Below are 11,896 nucleotides of genomic sequence, written 5' to 3'. Positions count from 1 at the left end.
TGACATACCTGCGTGGCCCGTGCGACGAAATAACTTCACGGGATTGGAAAAGTTTCAGTCACAACAAATTGTGCAAAAAATCTAAAAATATTTAAGCTTACATCTCATCTAACGTTTAAAGCGGCATATCAATGCCTGCAACCATTATGTTTTATACGAACCTCGCAAACTTTTAAACATATTCTCTTGTGATACCTGCGAAAGTATTCAGTATAATTTCGGGTAAGATTTCGCGGACAATCTGATCGATTTCACTTACATTGTGTGCTGAGACTGAAACTTTTCACCTCGCGCAAAGTTTCGTCGCACAGCCGGGACAAACATAGCGGGCAACAGAGCTTGTTGTATATGTGCGTGTTAAAATACACGAAAGGACTCCAAACGACACTTCACTCTGATTGGGCAGAAAAACACAAAGATTTTCTGGCACCAATCAGATGCCAGAACGACTGCGACCGTTTGGAACTAGTCTTGTAGGACAATGTCCCCAGGGGCTCTTCTGCCCTTAACTTGAAATCGACTCACTGCCCCTGGGTCTCCGAGGATGGGTATGACAATGAAGTATACGTCAACTATTTCTGTACGTGTATGGTAACTGAAGGAGGTACTTTAATTCGGCGATTAATCACCGCCCGCCGTTATCATTCCAATAATTACCTAAGGTTTAGCCTGAATCCAATACACAGAATTAGTCTTGGTTGTAATAAACTGTCTACAACCGCAAGCCTTTGTGGTGCATTTTTCTCTGTCTCTAATCAATGCACAAGGAGCTCTCACTAGCGCATGCGTAGTCAACGAGCTCTCTCGACAATTTCTACTTGTCCCCTAACATGTCGCCTGTTGTTTACTGTGTCAATGAAAATTCAAAGCTAATGACATCCCACCTCCGCAATCCCGGGAGGGGGGGGTGGGGATGGGGATGGGAGATGGGGATGGGGATGATTGACACAGTAAACAACAGGCGACACTTTAGGGGACAAGTAGAAATTGTCGAGAGAGTTTGTTGACTATGCATGCACCAGTGAGAGCTCCTAGTGCATTGATTAGGTGCATTGTATTGCAGTAACTCATTGCAAGAGCTCCTCCCTGGCTAAGTCCCAGTTAATGAGATGCGCATGGAAGTAAGATTATTGGATCTAAGTGAGCCGACACCACTACTACTACCTTAAGCTGTTGGGAGGTCACTTCTCAGATGTGGTTGTCAGAAAAATAAAGGATGGCAAGGTAAAAAATAGAAGTAAAAAAGGTTTAAAGAGGCAGATTGTATTTCCCAATGAACTTGACACTGGCCAGTACAAGACTATCAAATAGTAATAACATTAAATGTCTTATATTCTTTTATAAATGTACTTAAGAGAATTTTAGGCTAATTAGGTAATTGAAATTGGTCTTAAATACAGGAGAAAAAATATTAAAACATTGCTGCAAGTAACTTGGTAATTGTATCTTACTTTATCTGCCACCCCTACCTCACCCCAACAAGACATTGTACTGATTCTTTTATTCTTGTTTTGATAGAATGATGAATTTTGAAAATAAGAACCTGTTTTAACTTTCTTAGGCTAAATAGCTTCTTGTCAAGAGGGGTATGAGTGGCAAATTTAGGCTAACAGGTTCTTAATTGTTAGGTTCTTAGCCGCAGGTATTTACCGTTTTTGTACTCTTAATATCATTAGGTGTTTTGTGGCACTGGTGACAACTGGGATCTGAAGATCTTAAGAAGCCACATGAGATTGGAATTAAAAAATGAAGACCTTCATTTATTTGCCAGCAACTTGATACAGGACAGGATTAGTTTTAATCATCTCCCAAATGATAAACCAAAGGGTGATATCAAGAAACTACCTCGTAGTGTTTTCTCATTCAATTTAAACGAATGGCGTCAATATGCATATACAGCTAAAGTTCTTGTTGCAAAAATTTGCCTTGAATTCTTCCCTAAATTCAAATTCCTAAGTGAAGTAATCCCTGAGCACAAGGAACCAGAAGTAAATTTGACAGTTCTACAGGAATTCACAAGAAATCAGTACAGCACTCAACACCTGATTACCTTGAGGATGAAAAAGTATGATTGATTAGTTATTGCTATTGGACCCATTTGAGTATGAAGCAGATAGATGTCATGACAGCTTTCCAGAAATTAAAAGGTGCCCTGTTAAGTACTTAAATATTGAAGAATTTCATGAGTGGTTAGACAAGCACAAGAAAGAACTATCAACATAAGTGTTGAGATTTTAACAAACAGATTTTAAGAAATAGTTATTTCGAAAAACTCTGAAACAAATTTTGATACCCAAAGTGTAGCTAAGAGTAATAGTCATACATTGACATTGGAAGTATGTTAAAGTGTAACATGCATAGGTGTTTTCCACGGGTTGCCACAAACAACTCTTTTTATCAAGGGGAAGTTTTGATTTCTGTTTTTACCTTTGTGTTAGGCTGTTCTGGTTGAGTTCTGGCAGTTATTAGTTCATAATCCATGAAACAAATATCAAATAACAACTACTAGTTCAAGTTCTCTTTCACAGATTGAGTGGCCCTTCTCTAAGAAGTTTTAGTAACTAATTAAAAAACAAGTAACCAAGGTTTTGATGAGAAGTACTCAGATTATAATCATACTGATTCTACTATGTGAAAAGACAAACTGTGATTCCAGACTAAAGTTTTCATTTACGGGGGAGAGCATTAACAGTGAAAACACAAACTCATCAAAATGATGCAAGTATGCAACCTGAACTTACTTTATGCTAAAATTGTGGCTTTAATTGTTCAATGTCATGGTGTGGAACCAGAGAGTGTCAATATCCAAATCAAGGACAAGATTACACTATTACTGGATCAAATTGATGTATATTTTTTGATTGCAACAAACTCTAATAGTACGTAAACACAATATTCACAATGTTTGTATGGTTGATATCTAGACAGCATCAAATTCATTGAATGAATGTTAATTAAGTGGAAATAAAAAGAATTCAATGTCATGTTCTCTACTAACTCTCCTGCTCAGAAGAGTCAGTTATTTTCATAACTTCAAATGCAAACATAACGTGTGTATCCTAACAGGAATTTTATAAATTGCTATTTGCAAAAACTTTGACAGTTTTGAACAAATTTCAACAATATCAAAACTATATCAGAAAATATGGGATATCATCCCTGATATTTTCTTGATTAGCAATAGTGCTAGGGTACTATGGGGAACTAAATATCAGGGATGATATCTCATAATTTACGATGTAAAAATCTTACAATATGCATGTATACAGAAATGTTTTTTACTGATTAGAATTAAAAGTTGTCTTTTTTTTCGTTATTGACTGTCTTCCCTGTTAATTTCTGTGGTAGAGCTGCATATTAAGTTATATATTGTTGCACAACTTTCCTCATTCCAGACACCAAATTTACTGAGCAGGTGACTCTGATGAAATGAACTCAATGTCTTCCAATATTTGCTCAGTGATTAATTTGGCATTGCCAACATCAAAAAGTCCTGTGTATTCCTCTGTAAGCTGCAACTCCAGTGTGGTTCTTATTGACTGTTGAAGGGCTGATTTATTGCGTGGTAATGTACGTACTTTAACCAGGTCTGGAGGATTACTTTAGGTAGATTGTTGTTTGTTGTCACAAAAGCAGCAGCAATTAGATTGTTCCTTGCAAGAGAAACCAAAATAGCCCAACAGAAATTTTCTCAGGCAAGAATCATCAGTGCGGCAATATTCTTTCATAGATTGATCCATGTACTTAACGTTTGCACCAATGTCAGAGTTATTGTAATACAGAGTTGTTTCTGATGCTTCACCTATTCGACCTGCTCTTCCCATTTCTTGCATATAAGCTTCGATACTGCGTGGTGGAGTTATGTGGATGATGTTCTTTACATATGGTGCATCTACTCCCATTCCTAATGCCGCAGTTGCAAATAAAACCCTCACCCTTGAATCCTCCTTTTTTATTTCGCTAATCAATTCTTTCTTCATTCTATCTGTTTGTGGTGAGTGAAATTGTGCAAACAATCTGCCTGTAGGTTCTGTTGTGTTACCAACAAACTGATTCTCACCTAGCACTCGTTCAAACTGGGCATAGGCATAACCACAGTACTTTAACTTTAGATAAATGATGGTCATGGGATAATTTTCACATAGCATAGCAAGTTCTTCAGCAATTGGCTCAAGAATAGCAGAATAGCTGTCTTTTCCAATATTGTTATTTAGTCTCATTTCTTTGTTTAGGTATATATTTTTTCAGTTGGGATTTACACAGACCATTTTTGCACTAGTCATAGACAAACTAAATTTAAGTTTCTTCACAAGGTGTGGTGGTGCTGTGGCTGTAAGGGCCAAGGTAGGCACTTTGGGGAAGAAAGCTTTGAGTGCTGCTAGTTCCTTAAAATCTTCTCTAAAATCTTCACCCCTATAAAAAGATTAATCACCATTAGAGTTATCCAAGGGGTAAGAGTGTTTGTATACTAAATTAAATGGTTTAACTTACATGAAAGGGGTCACCCTACCAATAGTAACTCAGCCTTGGGGCCAAAAATCATTCGTTTTTGCACAGAGTTTATTGACACCACAAACAAAAATGATCTACCAAAAAACAATTCATATTTTGAAACCTGCGTGTTCAGGAAAAATCATGAAATATAGCGATCAGTTATGCACTTTTTAAGTATACAAAAAGTGGTGCTAAACGATTTTATAGCTAGATAAGAACTGGGACTTTGTTTAATTTTAAATTATTTATAGGTTTAGCATGAGGGCAAGAGTACCGTCTTAACCCCATACATTAATTATGCTTTCAGACTAGTAGACTTTGTTTTTAAAGTTTTGTCGTGAAAGACAAGGAAGTGGAATGCATAATTATGTGTGGGGTTATATGGTACTCTTTCCAGCAAAAGTTATTCTATAGTTTAGATTGTTTGGTTGATCAAATATTATAGAAGTTATCAACCGTAAATTATAGCTTACTTGTAGAATATTCAAATTTTAACAATCTGTTGTTGTTCTCGTAGTTCGCAGTTTGCTCAATCATTCGTGACAGAATAAAGGCTTGTTTCCAAAAAAACAACATTTAATAACAACTACATTACCACACCATCTTGAAGGCGTGCACATTCCTTTTTCTAACCACAATACATTGCGAACATAATCGTGACGCGACGTCACGACATGTGTAACGACATCCGCATCATTTACTGTACTTACCATAGTTCAACACAGTGAGCCTCATCAATTACACAAGCAGCTACATTATCTTGAAAAACTTTACTACACATCAATTTTCTGCCTTCGGCGTTGAGTAGGGCCTCAGGGTGAGCGAGTATAATCGAACAACGTCCTTCGAAAACCTCGGGTGAAACAGAAAACTTCGCGCCTTCGTCCATGGCGAAATTCTCAAACAGCTTCTCTTGCTCTTTACGTTTCCCCACATTCATCCGAAGCACTCCAGCTTTGATTCCTCTTCCTTTTGATACCTTGAGTTGATCCTCGATTATCGAGTTCAAAGGACTAACAACAATTACAATGTTTTTGTCTTCCTTGACGGGAAGAAAATCGGGCAAAAGATGGAACATCAAAGACTTCCCAAATCCAGTTGGTAAGACAGCTACAACATCATGACCATTCAATAAATACTCCAAACATTTAAATTGTTGAGGTTTTAAATTTATAGGAGGGAAACTATTCTTATTAAAAGCTATTTGAAGATTTCCAAACACGTGCGAAACACCTAATTGCGCCGCCATGTTTACAGTGATGATAATTTATTACACCCAGAATTTCAGTGTGCTGTGACGTCACTCATCAGCCTATGCCAGGGCCTTTTCCCGCCCCCCAAAATGTTCAAAAAGGGAAAAGCCCTGGGAACGAGGTTGATCGTCTATTGCCTCTTGTCACAGGGAAAGTTGCTAAGGCATAGGTTCTCAACAAGATTTTGCAATGTCGCCGTATTATGGCTGCTGGGATCCTGATATGGTTTCAAACCAAGGGCAAGGTGATACCAGCCATGACAAAGGTAAGTTTGACTTTGATGTAGATTGAGTTGAATGTAAATGCGGCGGACAAACGTACCCTACAATCCTTATTAAGTTTGCCTCAGTTTCACATTTCAATTACAAAATTTAAATACGTCTTACTTTAATCAGTAATTGTCAGACTTAGAACTTTCTGGTCCGCTATTTACGATAAGATAGTGTTCCACTATTCGCATCTTGCATGCGAGTTTAGTTGATCACTTCGTAGCGTTACGTCCAGGTGGACCATAATTCGGGTGCGATGGGCAAACCCATCCATCCAGCCATAGATAGTTGCAAGTTTTACTTGAACTTTGACCAGCTGGGCCCCTCATGGGTGACTTAAAGAATAGTTTTATCGCGCATGCGCAAAGAGAAACTGACTTTGCCAATTTTTGTTACGTGCCTGTGCGGGTCCGCCACGCTTTGGAATATTTTGCCGACAGAGATATTCACCAGCCTTATACTTCTGGTGTTTGCTCGCTTTTTGGATGAGGATGTTTGCATAATCAAAGTGTGAACAAAACGCGAAGAAAGCTCGTACAAGTGAAGTTTGAAATTTGATTCGCTGAAGATCAAAACATAGACAAGAAGAAAACTTTGAATTGAAGGTTGGTCTTCAAATTTTGATGCCTTACTTTTATGAATCTTCAGTTTCTATGTGAAGTATTTGATCTGATGAGAAAAGTTAATTTAGAATTACATTTTACTTTACTTCAACTGCCAAGTAAAATTGCGTTTAATGCGGCCCCCAACCTTTTAAATCACGTCGAATCAGACCTCTTTTCTTACTCTTTGAGGTCACTAAGACTACAAGGCTTTAAAAAAATATAACATATTCTAGCTTCAGGATTGAGTCACTCTTACTACAGTCTAGGGCGGATTATTTTAGTGAGGTTTCGGTGAATTTTCCAAGTTATGGGTAGCGCTGACTACCGTCATTGGCCTTTTTGCTGTCCAAGTCTTGTGTTGGTGGGGTTGGCGAATTGGTTGATACTATAGCTAAGCAATTGCGTCTTCATACTTGCCTCAAGTAATGCGACTTTGGCTTATGTTTTCGCTGTGTTTTACTGGTAATTTTCCATAAATGCCTCTTTAGGCTTGAAATGTTAACTAGGGGAAAAACTTCGGTCGAATCAATATTTAGCAGATGACTTCCTAACACCTCACCACTGTCAGTTCAGTGTTTATTGATTTAATTGTCTTTCAATCCAACCAGTCTCTTTCCTAAAAAGTTTCTCATGAGTTTAAAAATTTAAGCCATTTTCTATATGTGCATGTGTCATTTGAAACGAATGGCGTCAGCTTTTTTCTGTTTGTTTAGTCGAAGTACCCGATGAAGCTCGCAGATTAACATAATCAAACTTTCACTGGTTCTTCAAACACGAGACAAGTGATACACCAAATGGCTAGTTACTCAAGGGGCTGGAACTCCCAAGTTTCTTTGGACTGCTATAATCTGTTGCACTCGAGATGCCCCGCTTCCCTCAAGAGTTTCTATGAATGAACCTCTCTTCTGACGCCGAGTTTCGCAAGAAAAACTTACTAATTTATCTCAAAGTTTGTCTGAAGAGATCAATTTACCTTGGCAGGTGATAAATAAAGGGTTTTATTGATCAATTTTTAGATTGATGACATTACCATAGAAACATCATCTCTAACACATTTGAAATGCAGATTTTTTCCAATTTTGGGTTTAAATATCTCTTCATTTACTTATTATCATTCAGTTTTTGTCACATTATGGAAATGGTATTGCCTGACATTTTGAGATGGGTAAAACTCAAGGTCGTTCTGAAAATGGTTTTGCCAGTATTCTCGTATTTCTAATTTTTCTAAATATATTTGATTAGCTCAGCTGACAGATTTTAACAAAAATAGGCTATTTGATGAGAACTGTATGTGGTAAGGACTGAGTCAATTTCAAAAAACATGTACAGAAGGAAACACAATAAATCTCACTCAAAAGTTCTTTTTTTTGTTACTCCCAAAACATATGGTCATAAAATGACACTTTTCCAAGATTGATATCTGAGCATGCATAAGCTTTAGAATCTTTCATTTTGCAATCTTTCCCCTCACTGTTTTCTTTTCTGTCAACTTCTTTGAAAGGCATTGTAAACAGACCTATCAACAGTATGGGTATGTTCACTGGAAACCTTAGAGTCTATTTCATAAAACTGCATTGTTCTATATGGTTTTAATACACCTTTTTAGATGACAATCATGCAGTCATTGGGAGCTGTCATATTTGTTTTGCATGGTGACAATTTTAAAGCTCATGCTATTTTCACATTCAGATCTAGTGTGGTAAAAACCCAATGGAGCCTCCATAAAATTTATTTCATGTTAAAATGTATTCAAACTAGTTTGACTTGCATTTCACCTCGCAATACATGTCTTGATCCTGAAATTCTTATTTCTTGAGATTGATGACAAGAATTAACTCTAATGTTCTCTGTTGGTAAAAGAGATGTGAAGTTGCCCAATAGTTAGTACTGTAACTATAGACAGACTGGATGGCAGTGACATTTACTGTGGCAAGCTGTTATTCAAGAGATTGTCATTTACGTACTAGAAGCTCACCGCTGGTTTAAATTATCAGCCTTTCATTCTTTCTACACAACTTGCCTAACTATCTCATTCTTTGTGTGAGTTGTGTCAGTATACTTTATTTGTAATGGTACAATTGCCAAGAATGATTTTAGTGAAAGTCTTGTCCAGATTTCATCAGAAACAGATATGAGAAGTGATCAGTTGAAATAATTTTATGGTCTTAAAGAGTGTTTCAGCTTCCAGGATGAGAGATGAGTTATTTCTTAAGTGATTGATATAGAATTGCATGCCATAAAATAGGCACAGCCAAGCCCCTTTCTTTAAAATAGGTAGCCAAGCTGGTGCTGGCATTAAGGCATAAAAAGGAGGTTCAAAGTGCCCTTTTGACTCAAGTCTCAGTTCTCTAAAACCTTTTAAAGTCTAAATCATCCATTTATTTTAAGGCTTCTAAAAAGCTCATGTTCATGTTATTTTAATCTGACCTTGTTCCGTCTTGTTCCCAGGGGATACAGGGTTTGGGAAGATGTTTGATATGTATCCTCACTGATACTATTAGTTGTACAGGTTCTTTGTTGTTTGGCTTCTAATAAGAGTCTTCTCAGACCATCAGATTGTCAGACTTTTTATTCTGAAGCTGAGTATTCCATTTTGCGGCAGAGTATGTGTACTTCTGCTCTGGTATGCAAGTAGAGAGAATGGGACTCAATTATTGCTGGTCACACTTTTGAGCTCCTTGCTATCAGGTGGCTAGTGCAAAATGTTAAGAATCGCATGCAGCCCAAAGCTCAGTCAAGAGGCAAAAAAGTTAACCTGTGAAGTGTAAGGGGAATGAAATCCTCACAAACCTTCAGGGGTTGAGTTCTTTGCCTTGGTTTCAGGCAGGGATCCCATTATGCAATAAGCAGTGGCCTTTCTTGTCTTTCTACACACCTCTCCAGTTAAGATGTAATTCTCACCTGTTGAGGTTTAGGGAAAGTTTGACCAAAATGGAGTATTTGAATTTTAAATGAAATTTTCCACATTACCAACCATATATGATGATATTCCAAGACGAATGATTGAAAAGAAGTCTCTGTACTTTGACTATCTTACTTTTCTTTACTTGACATTGACCCTTTGTGTGTCAATAATTGGCTCTACCAGTTGTGAATCATGTCAAAAAAAATTTGGACCTAAAATAAACTTTTGCTAATTTTTATTTGTTGCTAAAATTGCAAGTACACTGCATTACAAGTTGAAGCTGTAAAAAAATGTTCCCATAAAAGTGAATACTTGAACTGTTCTACACCAATTTGAGAAAGCTATGACATGTTAAAAATTGACTTTCCATTGTGCCTGTACTTTTTGACAGGCTTCCAGCATCCTTCCCAAAACATATGCCTGCTATGCATGCAAGAGGTATTTTTTGGATGGGTGGGCTAAGATGGGGCTCTGATGAGTAACTGATGTTTTTTTTCAATTGTGTAAAAGAATCAAAGTGGCTGTAAGCCACTGAACTCAGATTGTGGTGAATAATAGGCTGGAAATGAACTTTTTTTATTTTAGTTCATAGCTCTGGGTGTCCACATCCAGGAAAATTTTTACAATGCTCTTTTGTATACTTTTCTTTGACAAGCAGTCTCGCACAGTTTTATAAAAGATTTATTGAGTTGTGTTTTGACTTCTTAATCAATGATAAGTGTTAATGAGACAAAGATTATCAAGGGGTGCCTCCTGGCACTGTAATTAATTCTTTTTTCTTCAACCACGAGGTTGGCAAAATCACATGACCTAAGCACCATTAATGTAGTGGCACGCAATGCATGTAAACAAGAAAAGATACCCAAAAAATCCAACAAAATGTCAATGTTCAGTTGTGACATTCTCTCCCCAGTGTTCAATTAAATTGGGTGGAACACTCCTCTAGTAACACCAACTTCCCTACTGGTCTCTTGTATTCTGCAGCTTTTGTTTTAAAATACTTTTGGTTAAGGTCCGAGCATTAATACCAATAATAGTTGACAATTATTCAATGAAGTGGGGGTGAATAGTGGTGGAGAAATATCCGCCACATTTACCGACCCTGAGGTGAATAACTTTTTTGGTGTATACCACACAGAAACCACAAAAAAAATATTTGACTTTCAGTATACCGAAAAATGGTGGGGAATTAAATTGTTGAAGCACAATTTTGTCTCTTTGGCTGCTATAGAGGCGAACAGTACTTGTTAATCACTTCTGATAGATTATAATAAAAGATATTACTCCCTCATCCATGCAGTGTTCTCAAACTTTTGTAAACTCAGAGAACAGTGTTTTCTTCTGCAGATTGTTGAATAAATGTTTAATAAGACAATGATAATTCGCTTTTTTGCATGATATCCCGCTCAGTGGATGCTTGTTGCATGGAAGTTGAACCTGTGTACAACTACTTTACATCTGTTCAGTCTGCCAATACACATTAGACAGAAAAATGATAATGAAAAACATTTTACTTTTATTATTGCAGCAGTGAAAGAGTTTTAATAGTATCTAATTTTTCTTTACCAGAAGCCTTCATTCTGTTTCTTGCCATAACACTGTTTGTGACCATAGTGTCAGTTCTTGCTGAAGAAAGGGTTTTCAATGCCATCACTTCATCAAAGGCCATTTACATTATTGGGAGCTGTCATGGCCTGGCTGTGGCATGTTTCGTCTTCCTGGCTAATAACAGTATCATTTCGATCACAAATACAACTGATCATACAGCATTAGAGGTATGCTGGCACTTCGTGGCATCCTATTCCTTGTGTCTTGTCCTGTGTAATGCTGTCTTCAACTGGAATCGTAATCTGCTTGCTGTGGCTTCTACAGTTGGGAGACAAGGTATCATGAGATTTGAACATGAATGGAAGTATTCTTTTGTTTTTTCATTCCCTTTTGGTGAGACATTGTATGCAAAGGGAATGACCTCTGTGTGGGTTCATTGAGGCTCAGATATTTCCCTGTAAATTGGTGGTGTCAATTTGAAGCCCATTGAAAACTTGTTTTGTTTTAAAGATTCTGAAATGCAGATTTACTGAAAACTTAAAAATTTAAGGTACAAATGTTTTATTAATGTTGTTGTTGTTGTTACTATTATTAATATTATTATAATTAATATTTCATGGTTTCTTTTGGATAAAGTTAAGTCCTGCTTGGTGAAGTCTGTTTAGCTTTTCAACTCCTAAATTTATCATCTAGCATTGAATAGTTTAAATAAGTTATCCAGCAAATCAAGTAATGTGAATAAATGGAATTATGAGCTGAAAGAGGAACAATGATTTCATCGGCGGACATAAAACTGACTTGTAATTTTGCAAATAACTGCAT

At 36.9% G+C, this 11,896-nt stretch overlaps 2 protein-coding genes, 2 long non-coding RNA genes and 1 pseudogene across 5 annotated transcripts in view; 4 read left to right on the top strand and 1 right to left on the bottom strand.

The window, feature by feature from the left end:
- LOC148717613 (uncharacterized) overlaps nucleotides 1-11,896 on the top strand; it is an 83,463-nt gene that overhangs the window by 46,107 nt on the left and 25,460 nt on the right. The gene's annotated exons all lie outside the window — the stretch shown is intronic.
- On the top strand, nucleotides 1,053-3,316 carry LOC148717619 (uncharacterized). Its single transcript, XR_015994896.1, has 2 exons — nucleotides 1,053-1,224; nucleotides 1,677-3,316. It is a non-coding gene; the product is annotated as an uncharacterized LOC148717619 (long non-coding RNA).
- On the bottom strand, nucleotides 2,831-5,764 carry LOC148717618 (uncharacterized; annotated as a pseudogene). Its single transcript, XR_015994895.1, has 2 exons — nucleotides 5,205-5,764; nucleotides 2,831-4,413 (listed from the first exon to the last, which is right to left on the bottom strand). The product of XR_015994895.1 is annotated as an uncharacterized LOC148717618 (transcript).
- The window catches only part of LOC148717616 (uncharacterized), an 8,363-nt gene continuing 2,378 nt past the window's right edge, over nucleotides 5,912-11,896 (top strand). The window contains exons 1-2 of the mRNA XM_088742867.1: nucleotides 5,912-6,012; nucleotides 11,096-11,410. Of these exons, the coding sequence (XP_088598993.1) occupies nucleotides 5,937-6,012; nucleotides 11,096-11,410 (391 nt within the window). The 5' untranslated portion in view covers nucleotides 5,912-5,936. The remainder of the gene's footprint in view (nucleotides 6,013-11,095; nucleotides 11,411-11,896) is intronic.
- On the top strand, nucleotides 6,395-10,206 carry LOC148717617 (uncharacterized). The gene is made up of 2 exons (XR_015994567.1): nucleotides 6,395-6,621; nucleotides 7,335-10,206. It is a non-coding gene; the product is annotated as an uncharacterized LOC148717617 (long non-coding RNA).

This window comes from Stylophora pistillata, chromosome 13 (genome assembly GCF_964205215.1).
Source record: "Stylophora pistillata chromosome 13, jaStyPist1.2, whole genome shotgun sequence".
In the NCBI taxonomy this organism is placed as follows: Eukaryota; Metazoa; Cnidaria; class Anthozoa; order Scleractinia; family Pocilloporidae; genus Stylophora; species Stylophora pistillata.
The sequence above is the reverse complement of the archived record's forward strand: the minus strand, read 5'-3'. Positions and strand labels throughout refer to the sequence as shown.